Source organism: Rana temporaria, chromosome 13 (genome assembly GCF_905171775.1).
Source record: "Rana temporaria chromosome 13, aRanTem1.1, whole genome shotgun sequence".
In the NCBI taxonomy this organism is placed as follows: Eukaryota; Metazoa; Chordata; class Amphibia; order Anura; family Ranidae; genus Rana; species Rana temporaria.
Window position 1 is genome coordinate 115,941,444 of NC_053501.1, and position 24,944 is coordinate 115,966,387.

At 47.5% G+C, this 24,944-nt stretch overlaps 2 protein-coding genes across 4 annotated transcripts in view; both read left to right on the forward strand.

Moving 5' to 3' along the window:
• Positions 1-24,944, forward strand: part of LOC120920591 (NACHT, LRR and PYD domains-containing protein 12-like) — a 148,999-nt gene that overhangs the window by 62,165 nt on the left and 61,890 nt on the right. For 2 of the 3 annotated variants that reach the window (XM_040332747.1, XM_040332745.1), the window contains one exon: positions 3,173-3,327. The exons of the other annotated variant lie outside the window; for it this stretch is intronic. In XM_040332747.1, coding sequence (XP_040188681.1) covers positions 3,173-3,260 — 88 coding nt within the window. In that variant the 3' untranslated portion in view covers positions 3,261-3,327. Of the gene's footprint in view, positions 1-3,172; positions 3,328-24,944 lie in introns of those variants that run through there. 3 annotated transcript variants of the gene reach the window in all.
• LOC120920593 (NACHT, LRR and PYD domains-containing protein 3-like) overlaps positions 8,890-24,944 on the forward strand; it is a 67,216-nt gene continuing 51,161 nt past the window's right edge. The window contains exon 1 of the mRNA XM_040332753.1: positions 8,890-9,087. The gene's annotated coding sequence lies outside the window, so the exon portion shown is untranslated. The remainder of the gene's footprint in view (positions 9,088-24,944) is intronic.

The window sequence follows — 24,944 nt, forward strand, 5'->3', positions numbered from 1 at the left end:
GCAACCAATGTTAAGTATGGCCGTCGTTCCCGCGTCGAAATTTAAAAATTTACGTCGTTTGCGTAAGTCATCCGTGAATGGCGCTGGACGCCATTTACGTTAACGTCGAAACCAATGACGTCCTTGCGACGTCATTTCGCGCAATGCACGTCGGGAAATTTTACGGACGGCGCATGCGCAGTGCGATCGGCGCGGGAACGCACCTAATTTAAATGATCCACGCCCCCTACCCGGATCATTTGAATTAGGCGGGCTTGCGCCGGAGGATTTACGCTACGCCACCGCAGATTTACAGGCAAGTTCTTTGTGAATAAAGCACTTGCCTGTAAAACTTGCGGCGGCGTAACGTAAATGAGATGCGTTATGCCGCCGCATTTTTACGCAAATCTACCAGAATCTGGGCCTTAATGTGTAAACGCTAAGGCCTCATGCACACTTGATGCTTTCTCCTGACAGCAGCGGTTTGACTAAAGATAGCCTTATGCCGCGTACACACAACCATTTTTCATGACGAGAAAAATGCAATTTTTTAAATTGGTCTTTAAAAACGATCGTGTGTGGGCTCCAGAGCATTTTTCGATGTGAATTAAAAATTTAGAACATGCTCTATTTTTTCTTGCCGTTTTTCACGTTGCCGTTTTTCACGTCGTGAAAAATGGTCGTGTGTAGGCTTTAACGACGGGGAAAAAACGCGCATGCTCAGGAGCAAGTTATGAGAAGGAAAATTTGCATAATGATGCCCAAAGGGTGGCGCCATTCGAATGGAGCTTCCCCTTTATAGTGCTGTTGTTCGTGTTGTACGTCACCGCGCTTTGCTCCAGCATTTTTTTTTTCACAATCGTGTGTATGCAAGACAGGCTTGACAAGAATCACGTCCAGAAAAACGTTGTTTTCTCCATGACATTAAAAACGGTCGTGTGTACGCGGCATTACTCTTGTCCAGATTTTTTTTTTATTATGGCCATTAAAATGAAATATTGCTCAAGCGCCAAACCCACCTAGTGTTGGCATGCTTTTAGACACATTTACATGTGTTTACACACATCAAGCTTTTTTCCTGACAAAACTCTGCTACTCCTGGACACCGCGGGATGCCGTGGGAAGAGGACAGAAAGATCCCGGGGGAGGAGCACAGAGGGATGCCGTGGAGAGAGGACAGAGAGACGCTGGGGAAGGAGCACAGAGGGATGCCATGGGAAGAGCACAGAGATGTGCTGGGGGAGGAGCACAGAGGGACACCGTGGGGAGAGGACAGAGAGATGCCGGGGAAGGAGCACAGAGGGATGCCGTGGGAAGAGGACAGAGAGATTACGGGGAAGGAGCACAGAGGGATGCCATGGGAAGAGGACAGAGAGACGCCGGGGAAGGAGCACAGAGGGATGCCGTGGGAAGAGGACAGAGAGACTCCGGGGAAGGAGCACAGAGGGATGCCATGGGAAGAGGACAGAGAGACGCCGGGGGAGGAGCACAGAGGGATGCCGTGGGAAGAGGACAGGGAGAGGCTGGAGGAGAAGGACAAAGGGACGCCGCGGGATCAGGATAGAGAGGGACATTGTGGCGGTCAATAAGGCCTAGAGGATAGCACGTTAGGCACTTCCTAATGGCTCAGTCCCTAGGAACAGAAATGGATAATGGCCAACAGGCGCTCTTACCAGACCCGGTGAAACTGAAAAGGCTGAACTTGGTGGACCTGTGACTATTGTCTACTATAAAACTGAATGTGTAGCCCATTTTCCCAAACTTTATAACATGTTAAAACCCCATAAGACCCAACCCAATGCAGTAAAAATAATACTCTTGCTGTGACACCCTCTGTTCATTAAGTCAAGTAACAGAGGAATATGGAATATATTTACCTTATTCCTCACTCTGGCAGGATTTAGAGCTTTCCTTTTCTATTTGATGCTCCCTCTTATGAGTGGTCCCTCACCATCCTCACCTACAATGCAGAACTATTAGCCGGGCATCGTACTTCATTACATCATTGTGTGACTGCCTGCCAGAGCCAAATCCATAGCTCTGCTCAAGATTTATCCCCCTATACAATGACAATCTTGTGCTAGCCCCTGTAGTCTGTCTCTAAGGATCCGATCATTGTGAGCAAGCCAGGAGTGTGGAAATGAGTCAAGGAAGATTAAGGAGTCAAATCCTTCTGATCCTAAAGTGATTAAACTTCTCTCAGGAGAGAAGAGAAAAGACGTCCATCCTCCTAGGACACTAGCAAAAAACTGAGGCATGCTGGGAGTAGGATTTTTAAGTATACCAGTGTCCAATTCTCCTGTAGGTGGCAATATATTCCAAACTTATCTGAACTACAGAGTCCCTCATTGGATGAAAAAAGAAAGAGAAGTGTGACTGTGATTGGTGGGTTTGGGACATCACAGAACAGATCTTACAGGACAAATGACCAATGAGGAGGAATATTTCCTGTTATATAATCTGATATCTCCCATCATCCTCCATAGTGTAATTTCACTTCTTAGTTGGTAAAGTCCTACAAGAAGGTGACAGGATGGTGTAAGGCCCATCACACACAGTACAATCTGATCATACAATCTGTACAATCAGCTTTATATCTTCCAGAACTGTGTAATATGAGGACCGAACTGTGCTATGCGAGGTAAGCCTGCGCCCACCCCCCTCCCACAAAAACCACCACACTTACACGCACTTGAAATTGGGTTAACATGCATGCATATTGACCACACGGTCTCTAAAAAGAGAGGCGAAGGACTAACGGGGCTGGTTGAGCGGGCTAGATCCTCTCACTCCCTTATAGGGAGTCCCTCTGCCCCGTTGGGCTTCAAAGCGGAGCAGGTAGGGCGGGCTGTGTGGGAGGACCCCCTCACACACCCGCCATTGCCACCCGGGGCATGGAGAAAGGTGGCAGATTGCCTCTGGGGGAGGCCTGCCTACTCCCAACTCCTGCAGTCCGGCTCCTCTCTCGAGTACACGCACAAAATACACTTTAAATTAAAAAAAAAAAGGACCAAACTAATCTATCATATCCGTCTCTCTACAATCAGACAGATCCCCACACTACATACTTCCTGGGAGATCTGACAGAGATTGTACAATCAGATTGTAATGTGTGTGGCGAGTATTAGATATCCTGGAGGACGCTGGGAAATAGAGAGAGAAAATTCTGATGACTCTTTATATTCTCTTCCAGGATCAGTGACTACTACTTGTCAATAGAAACAAAAAAAGAGCTAAAAAAGCTGGAAAAGCTCCGACCAGAACTGAAGATTAGTACATGATGTGACCCCGGAGGAAGAGACTCCGCTACAGCTGTGAAAAGGAGGGGGGAGGGGACATTGCTGTGAATGGAGGAGGGGGAGGGGACATTGCTGTGAATGGAGGAGGGGGGAGGGGACATTGCTGTGAATGGAGGAGGGGACATTGCTCTGAATAGGAATGAGATATAGATATGAGCAAACCCGACCCAAGAGAAGAATGACTGGGCCCCTTGAGTGCTGGTGGGACCCCAATGGGGGATGGGATGGAAGTTTCTGATAATCTTACTGGATACCCTCAGTCTATGTATTCATCATTATTACATACACAGCAGGGATTGTGAGTTTATTTGCTGGAAGGTTGAGAGATGTTATATGTTTTCATAGAGTACGAGGAGTACAAATAGAGAGGTAGGTGTTGGTGGAATTATTTAAGAAGGTTCAATGGACCGAAGATCATATGAGAGGGGAGATTTGGGTGTTTGGATGTTCTTTAATGTGGTTTTAAGTTGTAAAAAAAAAGAAATTTTATTTGAACTTTTACTCCTCAGATCCTGACTGGTGATGCATTGTAATATAAACACATTTATCTTCTCCCTGTAATGTGAGGATTCCTATTGAAGAGCTAAAGCAGGCTGATTGGTTAAAACAATGATCATGGCATACTGTTTTCTAATTAAATCTTATTATCAGTGGAGAGGGGATTAGTATTTTTGGTGAAGCTTTCATATATTTTCCTATGGAGGTGTGGCCTCTGCTATTCTGGATTCTGATTGGTCAGTAGCTGTGGGGAGGACATGAAGGGAAGATCAGACAGAGACGATGAATGGTGGTGATGATTGGGGGAAGTGGGCGATGATGAATGTCGGGTGTTCTGTGCTCAGTGTTCCCAATGCATGCTGGGTGGCAGCTGGTGCTCAAAATATTAGGGGGGGGGCGCAAACAAACGAAAAAACAAACAAAATACAATTGCAGCCTCACTGTGCCCATCAAAGGCAGCCACTGTGCCCATCAAAGGCAGCCACTGTGCCCATCAAAAGCAGCCACTGTGCCATCAATTGTCGCCACTGTGCCATCAATTGTCGCCACTGTGCCATGCCATCAAATGCAGCCACTGTGCCATGCCATCAAACCCAGCCACTGTGCCATCATTTATCGCCACTGTGCCCATCAATTGTCACCACTGTGCCATGCTATCAAACGCAGCCACTGTGCCATCAATTGTCGCCACTGTGCCCATTAATTGTCACCACTGTGCCATGCCATCAAACGCAGCCACTGTGCCATCAATTGTCGCCACTGTGCCCATCAATTGTCACCACTGTGCCATCAAACGCAGCCACTGTGCCATCAAACGCAGCCACTATGCCATCAAACGCAGCCACTGTGCCATCAATTGTTACCACTGTGCCATTTATTGTCGCCACTGTGCCCATCAATTGTCACCACTGTGCCATGTCAAATGCAGCCACTGTGCCATCAATCGCAGCTACTGTGCCATGCCAATAAACGCAGCCACTGTGCCATCAATTGTTACTACTGTACCCATCAATTGTCGCCACTGTGCCCATCAATTGTCGCCACTATGCCCATCAATTGCCGCCAGTTTGCCCTGTAAAATGCTGCCAGATTGCCCCCCCCGCCCTGCTCTTATCTTTCTGGGGTCAGCCACCCTCCTTCCACCGTCCCTCGATGTCTTCTTCTGCCCTCGTTGACGCTTCAGCCAATCAGGTTACCGGTAACCAGAACCGGTGAACCTGATTGGCTGAGACGCCTGTCAGTGTTAACCAGGAAACGCAAAATCTACTTCAAATCCCCAAGGCCCACTACAAGTCTAAAGGAGAACGAAGATTCGCAGTCCAAGGACCTCGACTGTGGAACGCGTTACCAACTAATATCCGAACGGAAGAAAGTCATCAGGCTTTCAGAAAAAAACTCAAGACCCACCTCTTCTGAAGGCTAAAGAAGAAAATGGATACCAAGCGCCTTGAGGCGATTTAGTTCGCATTTGTATCGCAATACAAGTTATTCACTCACTCACTCAGAAACCAGACTTGATTGTGGTGAGCAGGCCCCACCCAAGGGCCTGAGCCAGAGGTGATGGAACGGAGTTTCACCAAGTTCCCCCTGAAAAAAAGCCCTGGACATGTGACTATGTGAATGACTTAAATCCTGTTAACACCAATTACCATCATAAAAATAAAGCTATCATTTACAGCAAATCATTTTTCTTCACGTATGTTATTCTAGATTATCAGAAAACATTAAATGTAATGAATAAAAAGAAAAATGTTACATCATAACGTTAAGATAATCTTATTACAGGAAAGTACCGTATTTATCGGCGTATAACACGCACTTTTTCTCCCTGAAAATAGGGGGGAAATCACGGGTGCGTGTTTTATACGCACCCGGAGGAGAAGGAGGGGGACGAGCGCCATGCCGGAATCACTGAGCAGTCATGTCCTGTTTACTCGGCTCTGACATCACACACACATCCCGGCATTGGACCAGTGTTCTGTCAATCACAATAGCTCGTCCAATGGCGATGGCAGAGACGGGACTGTGTATGTGACTGCCGACTGAGAGCCGAGTACTGTAAACAGAAGATGACAGCTGATTTTGGCAGCGCTCGTCCCCCTCCTGATTTCCTGCACTGCATGAGAGATGGTAAGGCTGCAGATAGGCATCGGGCTGCATTGGATGGGGGCAGATCAGGCTGCAGATGGTCACAGAGGCTGCATTGAAGCTGCAGATGGGCATCAGGCTGCATTGGATGGGCGCAGATCAGGCTGCAGATGGTCACAGAGGCTGCATTGAAGCTGCAAATGGGCATCAGGCTGCATTGGATGGGTGCAAATCAGGCTGCAGATGGTCACAGAGGCTGCATTGAAGCTGCAGATGGGCATCAGGCTGCATTGGATGGGCGCAGATCAGGCTGCAGATGGGCACAGAGGGTGCATTGAGGCTGCATTGGATGGGCGCAGATCAGGCTGCAGATAGGCACAGAGGCTGCAGATGGGCATCAGGCTGCATTGGATGGGCTCAGATCAGGCTGCAGATGGGCACAGAGGCTGCATTGAGGCTGCAGATGGGCATCAGGCTGCATTGGATGGCCGCAGATCAGGCTGCATATGGGCACAGAGGCTGCAGATGGGCATCAGGCTGCATTGAGGCTGCAGATGGACACTAATCAGGCTGCATTGATTGGCACTGACTATTTATTTTGCTTCAAAGTGGTTTATTTGAAAAAAACTTTTTTTTCCTGAAATTTTCCTCTTAAATTGGGGTGCGTGTTATACGCCGACAAATACGGTATATAACTAGTTTCATATGGAGAGGGGTCTAATAAAGAAAGATTTTTTTTCACTCCAACGTCTTTGTGTTTTCCTTAATCCTCTTCACAATCTCTCCAGTGTATCCCCAAAAAAATCTCATATAGTGCAATATATCTCAAACTATAATACACGTTCCACCCATGTGCTCCCATGTGTAACCTCCAGTGATCTGTGTCTTCATGAACAGAAAAAATCATCACTCCCATCAATCCAAATCTTCTCTTCCTCCTGTGGACCATCCATCATACGCCGTGTGATTTACACAAGAGCATTGGAATATGAGGGGTGGTAAACAGGAGGAAGAGCAGATTCGGATTGATTGGTGTGGCGATCACTGAAGGTTACACATAGATGAGCCACTGCCTGATTTTGCCTTTATGCACAAGCATGGGGTGCTTTAAATGTTAATTTTTTTTAAACACTTCCCTACCTGCCCATTGTCATATGACGTCTGCAGATGGGATCTCCCATTCTGGGCGGCCGTCATATGACGTCCTCGACTCCCTGGTGGTATAGGGAGCACGAGCACCCGTGATGTCCGTCGGGCAATCGCGATCGCTTGTTGAAGAGCAGGATTGTGGATCTGTGTGTGTATCTTCTATTCTATTTTATTCTTTTTGGATATTTGAAAACGTTTCGAATTCAAAAACTATTCGAAATTGAATCGAAAACTTTTCAAACCGATTCGAAAACAAATAAACAAAACAAATGAATTTATGTAAATAACAAATCAAAACAAAACATTTTTTTGTTCTGCACATGTCTAGTTGAAGCTGTGTAGCCCACTTAAAGTGGAGCTCCACCCTCCACTACCAGAATACAGCGGGAGCCAGTCAGCTCGGTGCAGCGTGACTTGCGCATGCGCCGTAGGGAACCGGGCAGTGAAACCGGAGCGCTTCACTTCCTGGTTCCCTCACCGAGGATGGCGGTGGGGGCAGCAGAGTGATGAGCGATCGTTCGTCCTCTGCTGCGGACGGCGCTGGACTCCAGGACAGGTAAGTGTGCTGATATTAAAAGTCAGCAGCTGCAGTATTTGTAACTGCTGGCTTTTAATATTTTTTTTTTCAGGGGACATCCGCTTTAAAAGTGTTGCTCTTTTAACCGCTTGCCGCCCACCGCACACATATATACGTCTGCAGCATGGCACGGACAGGCAAAAGGACGTACCTGTATGTCCCCTTTAAGAAGCGGTTGTTGCGGGCGTATCTGCGATCGATGTCGCTTCAGCCAATCGGGTTACTGGTAACCAGATCCGGTGAACCTGATTGGCTGAGATGCGTGTCAGTGTTAACCAGGGAACGCACACCCAATGCACTTGCTGACTCTGATAGACACTTCCACAGCCAACGAGCTGCCGTCATTCAGATGGCTGGTGCTCGCCAGGGGGGCCGGCCATCTGAATAGTGGGTGGCAGCGGCGCCGGCGACAGTACATAGATTCATGCAATGCATGAATTTATTTATTGTGTTCAGTGGCGTTGCAGGAGCAAGAGTGGGCGGCGCTCCTGAGCCCACTATGGACGCACCGCCACTGCCCTCCAGATAAGGTGACCACATTTCCAAACTACCATTCAGGGACACCCTCCCTTCCCAAAAATCAGCACAGTGATTGGACACAAGAGGTGGGATTTATGATTTCTCCAATCACAAGCAGGGATTGTGCTCCTCTAGGCATTTTCGGCCAGGAAGAAGTACTGTCAGTCAGTAAAGCAGTGATGTGGCGGCCTTTTTTGGGGTCATCAGATTGGCCGGTGGGGGTGGCTGTGTCAGTTTTATTCCAGGACACTGTATTGTCCTGGAATGAAGGTGCCCGGGACAGACCTGCAAAATGCGGGACTGTCCCTGGCAATCCGGGACATGTGGTCACCCTACCCCCAGAATGACTATGCTGATGTCTGCCGTGCCTATTTTCATTCCTCCAGAGTTGTGTCTCACTAATACGAGGTGTGTTACTGGCCAGATCACCAGGTAAAAACCAAGGGGACATGAACCACAGAAATTAAAACGAATGCAGCCGCCACATCTAATGATTGGTAAGCTGCAATATATTATGTTTTGAGTGTAATGTCACTTTAAATAAACACATTTTAGGTTATTTTGTAACAGATTCTCTGTTACTCATTTGAATCAAAGGTGATAATATACAGTATATGTGCTAAGAATGAAAGTAATATATAATCTAATATCACCAATTATGTTGTTAGGAGAGATGGGAGAAGGTCAATATAAAGAGGACAAAGTGCAACCAAACTTTTCTTTCACTTCTCATCACACAGATTTCTCTACAGACATTCTTCCTGCCTCCAGCACTCGCTGTGAAGATCCTCAGAAGTAGAAGTTGTGAGTCCCTTTCTGCACCCCTCTCCCGCTGAAGTGCCCAAGGTGGGTTGTCGCTTCTGCCCCCCCAGAGTGGGGTGTTGGGGTGTTGGTGTGCGGAGTGATGGGAGGATTTCTGAATAAGAAGATCTAACACAGAGAGAAGATGGAGTCCTGGAGAAAGAGCCCATTGTTCTGGTAAGTGGAGATCAAATGTTTGTCTTTTATACATTTATCTGATCAGTTTTAGGAAAATATAACTAATAAATAAATCAAATCATTTAACCCTTTCATGACTTAGCCTATTTCTGACATTTGGTGTATTTTTTGCTCGAAAATTACTTAGAACCCCCAAAACATTATGGGCTAGATTCACGTACCGCGGCGTATTTTTGAGCGGGCGTAGAGCATCTCATCTCATATGCTATTCGCCGACGTAACATAGAGAGGCAAGTACAGTATTCACAAAGCACTTGCTCCCTAAGTTACGGCGGCATATCGTAAATGGGCCGGCGTAAGCCCGCCTAATTCAAAGTAGGCAGGTAGTGGGCGTGCTGTAATAAAATTAACCGTGACCCCATGTAAATGAAGGGCCGATCTAACGGCGCATGCGTGTGCATGCTCAGAATCACGTCGCATATCCTCCCTAAGATACGACGGCTCAATGCGTACGACGTGAATATAACCTACGCCCAGCCCCATTCACGTACGACTTACGTAAACAAACGTTAAATACGACGCTGTTCCCGCGCCCATACCTTAACATGACTTACCCCTGCTTTAGGTGGGATAACTTTACGCCAGACGTACGCCTTACGTAAACGGCGTAGCTTACTGCAACGGGCGCAAGTACGTTCGTGAATCGTCGTATCTAGGTCATTTACATATTCGACGCGTAAATCAACGGAAGCGCCCTTAGCGGCCAGTGCAAATATGCACCCAAGATACGACGGCGTAGGAGACTTACGTCGGTCGTATCCAGCCAAAATTCAGGCGTATCTTAGATGCTAAATACGGCGCATAGATACAACGGCGCATTCGAGGACTTACGCGGCGTATCAATAGATACGTTGACGTAAGTTCTCTCTGAATCCGGCCCTATATATATTTTTAGCAGAGAATCCAGAGAATAAAATGGCGATTGTTGCAATATTTTATGTCACACGGTATTTGTGCAGCAGTCTTGTAACTGCCTTACTACCGGCCGCCGTCAATTGACGGCGGCACGATAGCTCACCTGTTCTGAGAGGACGTCATATGACGTCCTCGTCGTGCAGAGCCACTAGGGGGGCGCGCGCCGCCGCGTTCCTGGGAACCCGATCGCGGACGCCGGGCACCCGCGATTGCCCAGTAACTGAGCAGGACCGTGGATCTCTGTGTGTAAACACAGAGATCCACGTCCTGTCAGGGAGGGGGAGACCGATGCTGTGTCCCTTGTACATAGGGACACAGATCGGTCACCTCCCCCAGTCAGTCCTCCTCCCCCAGAGTAAGAATCACTCCCAGGGTACACATTTAACCCCTTCCTCGCCCCCTAGTTTTAACCCCTTCCCTGCCAGTCACATTTATACAGTAATCAGTGCATATTTATAGCACTGATCGCTGTATAAATGTGAATGGTCCCAAAAATGTGTCAAAAGTGTCCGCCATAATGTCGCAGTCCCAATAAAATCGCAGATTCATAATTATGTCCCCTATTTTGTTTTGCGCAAACCAGTCACTATACGCTTATTTGCGATTTTATTTTTATTTTTTTTAACAAAAATATGTAGAATACGTATCGGCCTAAACTGAGAAAAAAAATAGTTTTTTTTAAAAAAAATTGGGGATATTTATTATAGCAAAATAAGCAAAATTGTTGCTCTTTTTTTGTTTATAGCACAAAAAATAAAAACCGCAGAGGTGATCAAATACCACCAAAAGAAAGCTCTATTTGTGGGGAAAAAAGGACGTCAATTTTGTTTGGGAGCCACGTCGCACGACCGCGCAAATGTCAGTTAAAGCGACGCAGTGCTGGAAGCAGAAATTTCGCCTGGGCAGGAAGGGGGTATATGTGGCCAGTAAGCAAGTGGTTAAACGCAACTTTTTAGGGACAAATACACTTTCATGAATTAAAAAAAAAAAAAAAAACAGTAACGTTAATCCAATTTTTTTGTATAATGTGAAAGATGAAGTTACACTGAGTAAATAGATACCTAACATGTCACGCTTTATAATTGCGCACACTCATGGAATGGCGACAAACTACGGTACTTAAAAATCTCCATAGGCGACGATTTAATTTTTTTTTTAACAGTTTCCAGGTTAGAGTTAAGTCCTGTACACACGATCGGATATCTGATGGAATCTAATCCAGCCGCGTCTAACGTGGTGACATAAAACACTACGACGTGCTGAGAAAAATTAAGTTCAATGCTTCCGAGCATGCATGGACTTGATTCTGAGCAGGCGTGGATTTTTGACTGATGGACTTCCACACAGACGATCGTTTTTTTTCTATCGTTTTTTTATCCATAGGAACATTTTAAAACGTGTCCTATTTTTTTTCACCGATGGAAAACAAACCGATGGGGCCCACACACGATCGGTTTGTCTGATGAAAACAGTCCATTGGTCCTTTTTCATCAGACAAACAGGGGTACAGGGCTTCACAGAGAAGGACTAGTGCTAGAATTATTGCTCTCACTATGACAATCGCGGCGATACCTCACATATGCGGGTGGGACCTCCGTATGCATTTCCTTTGGTGCGTGAGCTCGCGGGGACACGATTTTTATTTTTTTACATTGTGTTTAAAAATAAAAAAATGTATCACTTTTATTGCTGCCACAAGGAATGTAAACATCCCTTGTGACAGTAATAGGTGGTGACAGGTACTCTTTATGGAGGGATCGGAGGGTCCAAAAGACCTCCAATCCCTCCTTTGCACTTCAAAGTATTCAGATCACGAAAACTGCGATTCTGAATACTGTATTTGTCCATTGGCAGCCGAGTAAACTGGAAGTGGCACGGTGACGTCGCTTCCGTGAGAAGACTGGAACAAAGCCATTTCCGGCTTCGTGCCAGTCTGTCTCTATCCACTGGATGTGCAGGATTGAGGATCGGGTCTCCCGGTGGGACGGGAGGCCCGGTAAGAGCGGCGGAAGGTGGCGGGAGGGGGGATGTCCCCTCCCGCTCCTTCAGGATAACAATTGAACGTTTTTTAGCTGCATTGGCTGCAGGGCCGATCCTAGGGTCACAGGCGCCTGGGTGCAAAAATATTTCTGGCGCCCCCACATGGGCGTGATCATTTTACTAACTCCTCCCCTTTACAAATGTTTCTATGGCAATGACTCAACCACAGAGATGCTCCCTCACAAAGTCTTCATTACCCTGGGATCCTTACATGATCTCTTAACAATAAACAAAATAAAGGAAGAGAAGCAGAGTACTTTATTGGGACCTGGAGGGGGGACATACTACAGACATGATACAGGAGATGGTCAGACACTGCAGACATGATACAGGAGACGGTCAGAGACTGCAGACATAGTACAGGAGACGGTCCGAGACTGCAGACATAGTACAGGAGACGGTCCGAGACTGTAGACATAGTACAGGAGATGATCAGAGACTGCAGACTTAGTGCAGGAAATGGTCAGAGACTGCAGACATGGTACAGGAGACGGTCAGAGACTGCAGACATGGTACAGGAGATGGTCAGAGACTGCACACACAATACAGGAGATGATCAGAGACTGAAGACATAGTGCAGGAGATGATCAGAGACTGCAGACATGGTACATGAGATGATCAGAGACTGCAGACTTAGTGCAGGAGACGGTCAGAGACTGCAGACATTTTACAGGAGACGGTCAGAGACTGCAGACATAGTAAAGGAGATGGTCAGAGACTGCAGACACAATACAGGAGATGATCAGAGACTGCAGACATAGTACAGGAGATGGTCAGAGACTGCAGACATAGTACATGAGATGATCGGAGACGGCAGACATAGTACATGAGATGGTCAGATACTGCAGACATCATACAGGAGACGGTCATAGACTGCAGACATCGTACAGGAGACGGTCATAGACTGCAGACATAGTACAGGAGATGGTCAGAGACTGCAGACATAATATAGGAGATGGTCAGAGACCGCAGACATAGTACAGGAGATGATCAGAGACTGCAGACATTATATAGGAGATGGTCAGAGACGGCAGACATAATATAGGAGATGGTCAGAGACCGCAGACATAGTACAGGAGATGATCAGAGACTGCAGACATTATATAGGAGATGGTCAGAGACTGCAGACAATATATAGGAGATGGTCAGAGACTGCAGACATAGTACAGGAGACGATCAGAGACTGCAGACATAGTACAGGAGATGGTCAGAGACTGCAGACATAATACAGGAGATGGTCAGAGACTGCAGACATCGTACAGGAGACGATCAGAGACTGCAGACATAGTACAGGAGATGGTCAGAGACTGCAGACATAATACAGGAGATGGTCAGAGACTGCAGACATCGTACAGGAGACGGTCAGAGACTGCAGACATGATATAGGAGACGATCAGAGACTGCAGACATGGTACAGGAGATGATCCATTGCTCTTTCACACTGGGGGCATTTTTCAGGCGCTTTAGCGTTAAAAATAGCGCCTAAAAAAAGCCTCATCTGCATTCCCAGTGTGAGAACCCGAGTGCTTTCACACTGGGGCAGTGTGCTGGCAGGACATCCAAAAAAATCCTGCAAGTAGCTTCTTTAAAGGTGCTTTAGGAGTGGTGCCTGCAAAGCGCTTCGGCAATGGCGACTTTGAACCCTTTATTTGGCCGCTAGTGGGGGTTAAATGTACGTCTAAAATGACAGTAAATGGCCGCTAGAACTAGCTTTACTGCCGCCCCAGCACTGTCAGTGTGAAAGGGCTCTTGATATATCTCATTATACATCACATCTGTAGATGGACTACTGAGACGCAGGAATGGGAAGGGATTGTGTATCCTATGCAATCTATCATGCCATAAAACATCTAGAGCAGGGGCAACCCAACTTTCTGGGTTTTGGCTGGATGTTGGTGATCATAGCAGAAGTTCAGTGTAAGAAATACACAGGAGAAAATGCATGCTGACAAGGGGAGTGTAGAGGTGGGCGGGGAGTCTACTGACATCACGACTCCACCCACCGAGCTCCGGACAACAGACCCACCCACAGAATCTGCAGTTTTTCAGTTCTCATAACAGAAAGGATACAGGTAAGGATACATGCAGGAGGCATCTATATCCTTATAGATAACCACTATGGCTGGAGTTTAGAAAGGATGAGAGTGGGTTTACATCCACTTTAAAGGGGTTGTAAAGGTAAATGTTTTTTCACCTTAATGCCCCCGAGCCCCCGTTTTACTTACCTGATCCTTTAAAAGTCCCACGCTCGTCCCCGTCATCCTCTTCGGTTCCCAGCCTGGCCATTAATTGCCTACACTGGATGGATTAAACAAGCGCAGCCATTGCCTGGCGCTGCTGTCAATCACATCCAATGACGCGGTGGACTGGGGGCTGGGGGCGAGTGATACAGTCGGCGGCCATGGCCGCCGCTGTATCATGGGAGCGCACCCGCGAGAGCTTTCCACCATGCGAGCTCGCATGAAGATGGAAAGCTCTTGCGGAGGGTGAGCCATGACAGCCGCCGAGGAACCCCAGAAGACGAGGATCGGGGCCACTGTGTGCAAAACAAGCCGCACAGTGGCGGTAAGTATAACATGTTTGTTATTTTAAAAATAAATATTAACCTTTAGTGTCCCTTTAAATTCATATACTGCAAATAGCCAGGATGTGATAAGGTCAGATAAGACGAGATAAGACTATCTTGGATGAGGACTCGAAAACATAAAACTATCCAGAGATAGAGGAACAGAATTAACTTTGTTACTACTGTAGTGTTTTCTAGATAATACGTTACTGATTTTTTTCAATTTGTACTTTCAATTTCACTTCAGCCTCCAAAGTTATGATTTCTCAGAAATCATTCACACTCAGTGGACTGCACTTGCGTGGGAACAGCAGGCGTTTCATTTGAAGGGCCTGCTGTGCCTGTGTTTTATGCAGGGAGAATCGTCCATATTCCCGTCACACATGCATTGTTCTTCAATTAAAAACTCAATCTGAAGATCCGCGGTGTGCACCTTTTTTAACCGCATAAGCCCCGGACCATTTTGCTGGTCAAAGACCAGGCCCCTTTTTGCGATTCGGCACTGCATCGCTTTAACTGACAATTGCGCGGTCGTGCGACGTGGCTCCCAAACAAAATTGACATCCTTTTTTCCCCCACAAAAAGAGCTTTCTTTTGGTGGTATTTGATGTTTTTATTTTTTGCGCATTTAAACAAAAATAGAGCTACAATTTTGAAAAAAAAACAATATTTTTTACTTTTTGCTATAATAAATATCCCCAAAATATATATAAAAAACATTTATTTTCCTCGGTTTAGTCCGATACGAATTCTTCTACATATTTTCGGTAAAAAAAAATCGCAATAAGCGTTTATTAACCACTTAAGACCCGGACCTTTAGGCAGGTAAAGGACCTGGCCAGTTTTTGCGTTTCGGCACTGCGTCGCTTTAACAGACAATTGCGCGGTCGTGCGACGTGGCTCCCAAACAAAATTGATGTCCTTTTTTTCCCACAAATAGAGATTTCTTTTGGTGGTATTTGATCACCTCTGCGGTTTTTATTTTTTGCGCTATAAACAAAAATAGAGCGACAATTTTGAAAAAAATGCAATGTTTTTTACTTTTTGCTATAATAAATATCCCCCCAAAAATATATATACATTTTTTTTGTTTTCCTCAGTTTAGGCCGATACGTATTCTTCTACCTATTTTTGGTCAAAAAGCGCAATAAGCGTTTATCGATTGGTTTTGCGCAAAATTTATAGCGTTTACAAAATAGGGGATAGTTTTATTGCATTTTTATAAAAAAAATGTTTTACTACTAATGGCGGCGATCAGTGATTTTTTTCGTGACTGCGACATTATGGCGGACACATCGGACAATTTTGACACATTTTTGGGCCCATTGTCATTTTCACAGAAAAAAATGCATTAAAAATGCATTGTTTACTGTGAAAATGACAATTGCAGTTTGGGAGTTAACCACTAGGGGGCGCTGAAGGGGTTAAGTGTGACCTCATCTGTGTTTCTAACTGTAGGGGGGCGGGGCTGGATGTGTGACATCACTGATCGTGTTTCCCTATATCAGGGACACACGATCAATGACAGCGCCACAGTGAAGAACGGGGAAGCTGTGTTTACACACAGCTCTCCCCGTTCTTCAGCTCCGGGGACCGATCGCGGGACTCCAGCGGCGATCGGGTCCACGGGACCCGCAGCCGCGGAGCTTCGGACCGAGTCGCAGGCGCGTGCCCGCGAACCAACGGCTGGGCACTTAAAGAGAACGTACAGGTACATACTTGTGCCCAGCCGTGCCATTCTGCCGACGTATATGTGCAGGAGGCGGTCCTTAAGTGGTTCATTGGTTTGCGCAAAAGTTATAGCGTCTACAAAATAGGGGGCTGTTTTATGGCATTTTAATTACAAGCACACTTGTAGTGTATTGGGCTTATTCTTTGCAAACTTTTAAAGCCAACAATTCAGTTTAGTGTCAGCTTTTTTTTTTAAAAATAAGCTTTTCAGCTTTTCCTACTTTTCCAACTATTCTCACTTCTCAACTTTTTTTAACGGATTTAAGCTATTCATCCAGGTAGAAAAAGGGGGGGAAAACTCTGCGCTAAACCCACTTACAAGTGAGGAAAAATTGATATATGATCTCTAAATAGAGGAAGGAATAAAAAAATGAGTGAAAAATTAATTTAAAGTGGAGTTCCACCCATAAATATAACATTACATCAGTAGTTTTAAAAAAATGTCATTAGTCCTTTACGAATTTTTTTTTAGATGCCTTTAAAGTGTTGTTGCTAGGCAGAATAGTTAATCTTCCAACTTCCTGCACCTAGGTGCTTAATGCTTCCTAACCTACACCGCACAGACTCCTGGGAATGTAGTGGGTGTAACTTTCCAGGAGTCTGTGCACTCCCCAGTCTTAAAGAATGATGTGACTTGGACAGCACAGGTGCTGAAGCCTGATCTGACACTGCTTGTGCAGCACTGAGCATGTGCGAGATTTGCAAGGCTGAAATCCAGGAAGTCATACAGTCTGGCTTCATGATGCCCACACTTAAGATGGCCCCAGTCAATTTCTATTTTATAAAGTGTCTAAATGCTGTAACAACCTAACAAAACGGACCTTAGTTTACAGACTAACTTTACTAGAATACATTAAGCTTGTGTATTACAGGGGTATTTATATTTAAAAAGTGAAATTGTGGCCGGAACTCCGCTTTAAATAGGGGAGTGCTGCTGCCTATTCAAAAGCTCAAATACTTAAAGCGGGAGTTCACCCATTTAAAAAAAAAAAAAAAATCTCCCCTTAGCTTCCTGCTCGTTCGGTCTAGGGGAATCGGCTATTTATATTAAAATAGGTGCAGTACTTACCCGTTTTCGAGCTGCATCTTCTTCCGTCGCTTCCGGGTATGGGTCTTCGGGAGCCGGCGTTCCTTCTTGAGTGACAGCCTTCCGAGAGGCTTCCGACGGTCGCATCCATCGCGTCACTCGTAGCCGAAAGAAGCCGAACGTCGGTGCGGCTCTATACTGCGCCTGCGCACCGACGTTCGGCTTCTTTCGGAAAATCGTGACGCGATGGATGCGACCGTCGGAAGCCTCTCGGAAACCTGTCAATCAAGAAGGACCGCCCATTCCCGAAGCCCATACCCGGAAGCGACGGAGAGGATGCGTCTCGTAAACGGGTAAGTACTGCACATATTTTTAAATAAATTGCCGATTCCCCTAGTAATAACGAGCAGGAAGCGAAGGGGGAAAAGTGCCCTCTAAGGGTGAACCCCCGCTTTAAACTTCAAAGACATACATACAAAAAAGAAATAAGCGCGCAACTCCAAACATTTAAATGTGCAATCACAAGGGAGTGAAATAATGTTATATCAAAACCATAAAGTGATAAAAAAGGGTTGTGTTGATACACCCTGTACCAGGTGAACAAACAAGATAAGAAGGGGTAATTGAGTGATCAAAGTCCTCAAAAAAATATATCAAAGAAAATCCTGACCACCAGATACTTCCAAGCAATAGTTCATTAATCGCTGCAGACTTTAACCCAAAATCTTGAAGAAACTTGAATCTTTATATTCAGCTGAAGAAATATAAATACTGACTCTTACCCAATCTTTGGACCCCGGTTTTAAGGAGGTCAGATGAGCTTGTGCATTAGCCTGCCGGCCCCAGATGTATAATCAACTATCTTGGGGAGGAGTGCTTCTATCTTGCAAGAAGGAAGAGAAAAGGCTTCAGCTGTCTTTCCAGGCCTTATGACACAAGAAGAATGGTAGTCAGATTTCAGTTTTCAGCTTGGAAGATGCTGGATAATAAATTCTGAACACATAGACTCAGTGGAAATGGAGGGAGAAAAAATAGATCCTCATAGTGTAGTATATCCAAAGAATTTATTAAAAAAAAACACTTTAAAAACTTCACAGCAGGCACTAATCCACTTTTAAAATTCTCACAGCAAGTCTCTTCATCATAAAAAACTCAGGATAGAAAAGAAAAAAACAGCATAAAAAATAATATATTGTAAATAAAATATACAGCCAGGGAACGAACCAAAGAGCTGGAATATATGAGTGTGATGGCGTTTTAAGAATAGCTCCACCCGACATGTTTCTCCATAACTGGCTTCAACTGGGACTCCTTTCCGAGGGGGGGCGGGATCCGGGACGAGCTCGGAGGTCGCGGCCTCCGGAGCGCTTCTCCCCGGATTCATCTCCCAGAGCCCAGCGTTCCACGGGGAGTCCCCATGTGCGGGCCCCTCCGCCCCCCCCCGCAAAGCGCACGGCAGTGACAGGCAGGGGGGGGGGGACCGGGAGGAATCCCATCCGAGGACAGGGCTCGGCGGGCGGCCGCTCCGGCAGCCCTGGGGCGGCCCCTAATCCCGCACGGCGCATGGAGTCGGAATCGGCGGGCTCCTCCCCCCGCGTTGCAGCGAGGGGTGCGGGGCCTCATCGTGGGAGGCAGCGGAGCACTGCGGCTGGGCATTCATCCTCCACTGCCGGCAACACGGCTCATGTGGAGACGGATGGAGCGATTGCGGGTGACAGCGGTGTTCGAGGCGTCGGGGCTGGGGGCGCCCCCCCTGGCCCGCGGAAAGCGTCAGAGAAATCCGTGAACGGGTCTGGCGCGCTTGCCGCCACCAGGCTCGCGGCAGCCAGGGATCCTTCCCCTGGCGGGCTGTCCGAGGAGGGCGAAGGGCTTGCTACGGTCCGATCGGAGGGTGAGCTGAGTGAATCGGAGGAGGATCTCCCCCCCAGGAGGGGGGTGGTGGCGGTGGAGTCTGTGAGATCGGCTAGTGGTCCGACCCCTAGGCAGCATGGTAAGTCAGCTTCTCCTGCTATCTTGAATGCGGGGTTGGGTATGTTGGGACAAGGGGTGCCTGTGGTAGTGGGGGCGGTGGGGGGTTCTCCTCCTGGCACAGGTTTAGGGGGGGTGGACTCGGGGTTGGGGGGGTTTGCGGGGTTCTTGGCAGGCATAAAGGCACTGGTGGGTCAGTTTGAAGGCACAGGGGGGGGTCCCGGGGCTGGCGGCCGCTTGGGTGGATCCCGCCGGGGCGGGGCCTAGCGCGGTGGTGGCTTCTGCGGCGCCTGCGGCTCCGCCGGTGGTGGCAAGCCTGCCCCCGCCGGTGGTAGCCCCCGCTGTGGCCCCGGCAAGTGCGGCGTCAGCAGGAGTGTCCGGGGAGGGAAAGGGGGCGGGGGATGCAGCAGCAAAACCAGAGATTATACGTCTAGCGGACGCAGCTAAGTGCGAGGTTTACATATGTTACGAGGCTTCGTTAGGGACCCACCTCAAGGCGGAGGTCAGGGAAAAAATATGGAAAGGTGAGTATGTGGAAATTTTTTCTCTCCTCCCGCTAGAAAAATTTAATCTGGATAGGGGGAAGCCTGATGAGTCTAAAAAGGAGGAGGAAGAGAGGCGTCAGTATCGGTTGATACCCCGCACTTTCGCAAATTGGTTGCAGGCCTTTAGTATCTTGGCATGTGTGGTGGGTGAGAAAAAGCCGGAGTGCTGTTCGGGTTTATTCATCTACCAAAATGCAATCGGGGAAGCTCAGAGGGTCTATGGGGGATCGGCGTGGCTACGCTATGACGAACAGTTTCGTCAGAGGATGGCCGTGCGCCCGGACCTGCGCTGGAATCAGAAGGACATGAACCTGTGGTTGTGCTTGATGACGGCGGCCAGGGCCCCGGGACAGTTTTTTCAGGGAGGGGCCGGCGGTCCCTCTACCCAGGGGCAACCGGCCAGTCGGGCAAAAGGGGTGTGCTGGCAGTTCAACTCTGGCACCTGTAAGTTTGGGGGCAACTGTCGGTTCAAGCATGAATGCTCAGGTTGCGGAGGCTCCCACCCACTTTCCAAGTGCTTCAAGCAAGCCAAGGGCCGTGGAGGGGAGCCTGCAAACAAGGGGGGAGACGCCGGTGAGGGTGGAAAGGATGCAGCCGTTTCTCGGTAGATATCCGGACAGGGGGGCGGCGACCGTTCTGGAGAGGGGTTTTTCCGTGGGGTTCCTTATTCCGTGTAAGATGGGGACGGTCCCTCCAGTGCCGCGCAATTTGAGATCGGCGTTGCTTCATCCCGAAGTGGTTTCGGAGAAACTGCGAAAGGAGGTGGCGCTGGGGCGCATGGCCGGTCCCTTTCCGGTAGCTCCATGGGGGGGGATTTGGTAGTCTCTCCATTGGGGGTGGTGCCCAAAAAGGAGCCCAACAAGTTTAAGTTGATACACCACCTCTCGTTTCCGAAGGGGGGGTCGGTCAATGACGCCATTGATCCGGAGGCTTGCGCGGTCAGTTACACGTCATTTGATGCAGCGGTTCACTGGGTTCGCCGGTATGGGCAGGGGGCGTTGATGGCGAAATCGGATATCGAGGCGGCGTTTCGTTTGCTGCCGGTACACCCGGACAGCTTCCGTTTGTTGGGGTGTCACTGGGAGGGGCAGTTTTATGTAGACCGGTGCCTTCCCATGGGGTGTTCCATCTCCTGTGCGTTTTTTGAGACGTTTAGCTCCTTTTTGGAGTGGGTGGTGAGGGATGTTTCGGGCCTCAATTCAGTTATCCATTATTTGGATGACTTTCTGTGTATAGGGCCGGCTTCCTCCAGAGTGGCCGCGACACTTTTGGCCACGCTGGAGCATATGGCTGACTATTTTGGGGTTCCCTTAGCCCCTGAAAAAACGGAAGGTCCGCGCACGGTGATGACGTTTTTGGGGATCACGCTGGATTCCGAGGCCATGGAATGTCGGCTGCCGGAGGACAAAGTGTTGGCGCTCAAGACGGAAGTTAGGGGCATGTTGGGGGTACGCAAGGTTCGGCTAAGGGAGCTTCAGTCCTTACTGGGCAAGCTGAATTTTGCGTGCCGCATCTTGCCGATGGGACGGGTTTTTTGCCGACGGCTGTCGGCTAGCACGTCGGGGGTGGAGTCCCCGAACCACTTCGTTACCTTACAAACAGTACACAGGGAAGACTTGCGGGCTTGGCACTCCTTCTTGGAATCCTTTAATGGTAGGGCGTTGTGGATGTCCGGCCCGGTTAGCAATTTTGACTTGGAACTCTACACCGACGCGGCAGGTTCCTCTGGCTTTGGGGCCTTTTTTAGGGGCAGGTGGTGTGCGAGCCCATGGCCGGCGAGCTGGGTGGCGGCGGGATTGACAAGGAACTTGGTGCTGCTGGAATTGTTTCCAGTAGTGCTGGCAGTGGAACTGTGGGGGGAGGATTTCAGGGACAAGAAGGTGAGGTTTCATTGCGACAATCTGGGGGTGGTGCAGGCGATTAATCGGGTATCAGCATCGTCGCCGCCGGTGGTGCGATTTCTGCAACACTTGGTACTTAGATGCTTGCAATTGAATGTTTTTATTCATGCAGTGCATATCCCTGGGGTGGAAAATGTTATTTGCTGATGCGTTGTCTCGCTTTCAGTGGGACAGGTTCCGAGAGTTGGTGCCGGAATCGGAACAACACGGAGTACCTTGTCCGGAAGGACTATGGAGGATTGCGCTGGCGTGATCTCTGGTTGGCTTAGAAAGTCGGTGAGCGAGACCACATGGGTGGCGTACAGTAAGGTATGGCAGGACTGGGAGACCTTGGCGGACTGGGCAGCAGCGGAACCCTTTGGGTCGGAGGCGCGGGGTTTGTTGTTTTATTTTGTTTCTAGGAACATGGAAGATGGGGTGTCAGTGGTGGCGTTAAATAAAAAGCTGGCGGGGCTGGCGTTTCTATTTAAGCTAAGGGGTTGTCAGGACTTTACCAAGGATTTTGGGTGAGACAAGCGGTAAAGGGGTATAGGAAGGCGAATGTTTCTAGAGAAAATAATAATAAAAAGCAGGTGGTGGCGCCAACCTAAAGTGTAGAATATAGACTGATGTCAATTAATAATTAATATTGTATAAGTGATATAATAAAACAGAAAACCAAAAAATGTTACGTGGTGATCCAAAAACCAAAAAACAAATAAAATCAAATCAAAGTTGCGTGGTGATCCAAAAACCAAAAATAAATAAAATCAAATCAAAAAAGTGTTCCAGTGCTAAAATCTCATTCCTTCTCTGCTTCATGCAAAAGTTGAGTGAATCAATAAAAATATATATAGTGCAATGTGCTTTCAACAAACAGTATTCATACTGTAAGTAAACAGTCTTTATGCAGAAAAAGTCCCATGCAATAGAATGATTGAAACAATTACAAAGTGCTGTGTGCTTCTTCCACGTGAAAACAACGTAAATGTAAATCTTCTGTGCAAAAAAAACGTGCTCTCTCCCTGTGGTCCCGCACTCACCAGATACTTGAACCCCTGCAGGGGTAACAGGCGTTCCCAGTATAATATACTGACAAATCCCTGGATCTAAAACTCCACCGCTATTCCTCCTATATTAGGGGGGTATCGGTTCTGGTAAATAAGTCCTTTCCTGGAGTAATAGAGAAGGCCTTCCTGTGAACATCCCCCGAAGCAAAGGAGAGTAAGTTGAGAAAAAAAGAGCCAGTCTAGCCAGCATATAACACCACACTTTTTTTCTCAACTTACTCTCCTTTGCTTCGGGGGATGTTCACAGGAAGGCCTTCTCTATTACTCCAGGAAAGGACTTATTTACCAGAACCGATACCCCCCTAATATAGGAGGAATAGCGGTGGAGTTTTAGATCCAGGGATTTGTCAGTATATTATACTGGGAACGCCTGTTACCCCTGCAGGGGTTCAAGTATCTGGTGAGTGCGGGACCACAGGGAGAGAGCACGTTTTTTTTGCACAGAAGATTTACATTTACGTTGTTTTCACGTGGAAGAAGCACACAGCACTTTGTAATTGTTTCAATCATTCTATTGCATGGGACTTTTTCTGCATAAAGACTGTTTACTTACAGTATGAATACTGTTTGTTGAAAGCACATTGCACTATATATATTTTTATTGATTCACTCAACTTTTGCATGAAGCAGAGAAGGAATGAGATTTTAGCACTGGAACACTTTTTTGATTTGATTTTATTTATTTTTGGTTTTTGGATCACCACGCAACTTTGATTTGATTTTATTTGTTTTTTGGTTTTTGGATCACCACGTAACATTTTTTGGTTTTCTGTTTTATTATATCACTTATACAATATTAATTATTAATTGACATCAGTCTATATTCTACACTTTAGGTTGGCGCCACCACCTGCTTTTTATTATTATTTTCTCATACCTTTCTCCATTTTTGTGGGGATTTTTGCAGGGGCAGCCACTCACACTAATTATACTATATACTATATATATATATATATCTTCCTACTACCTGAGATCCTTATTATTAATTTGAAAATATTCTGTAGCGCAGATTCACATTTTCCTTTCTCGAATGTTTCTAGAGACTCGAGACGCCCGGTGTCGTTCTCAGTACTACAGGGGCTGTTGGAGAAATTGCCTTCAATATGTTCTTCGGAGTACGAAGTGGGGCTATTTACGGTGGCTTTCTCGTTAGCTTTCTTCGGGGCCTTTAGGATAGGGGAGCTGGTTAGTCCTTCCAAGCAGAAACACGATGGCTTGGGAGCCCATGAGGTGAGTTGCGGTGAGGACAGGGTATCCATATGGCTGCGCAGGTCCAAGACGGACCAGGCAGGTAAGGGTAGGGAGGTGCTGGTCTTTGCGTTACCAAGTTCTCCGTTGTGCCCAGTGGGGGCGGTGCGGGCTTTTCTAAATATGCGCCCACAGGTGGGAGGTTCGTTTCTGATACATGGGGACGGGTCTCCACTGTCTAAGTACCAATTCATAGCCATCTTTAAAAAAGGTCTACGTGCGTTGGAAGTGACAGAAAAAGGTTTTTCTTCTCACTCTTTTCGCATTGGTGCAGCACCTGAAGCAGCTAGGAGTGGTTTGGGAGTGGAGGTAGTGAAACAGATTGGCAGGTGGGAATCCAGGCGATTCCAGAGCTACGTGCGCCCCCACCTCCTGGACGGTTAATTCCGGTAAAGGGGGGGGCAGAGGAAGAGGGTGGAGCATTCGGGGGTTTTTGAAGGTGGTGATGTGTGTGTATGTCGGTGAGGATGCGCAGTGTATTACCCTGTTGTACAAATTTCTTTACAGGTGGGATTCCGGCCCTGGTGTGGATCTTGGGCCACTCCTATGTGGCGTGGGGAGCTAGGCGGGCGGATGCTAGGCCGGAAGGTCGGCAGATGGGCTTCCCAAGGGAGGAAGCCTGTGTTCGCTTGCTGGGGGTCCCGGGAATGCTGTGGGGAAGGTTGGTGGGAGAGGTGCACCGCTATAAGCGCCTGGACCGTGCACCCGACGTGCTGTTACTACACGTGGGGGGCAATGATCTGGGGGTCAGGTCCATGATGGAGATCACGAGGGACATCAAATTTGATGTCCTCAGATTGAGGATGGCTTTCCCGGATATGGTAATTATTTGGTCCGACATTATTG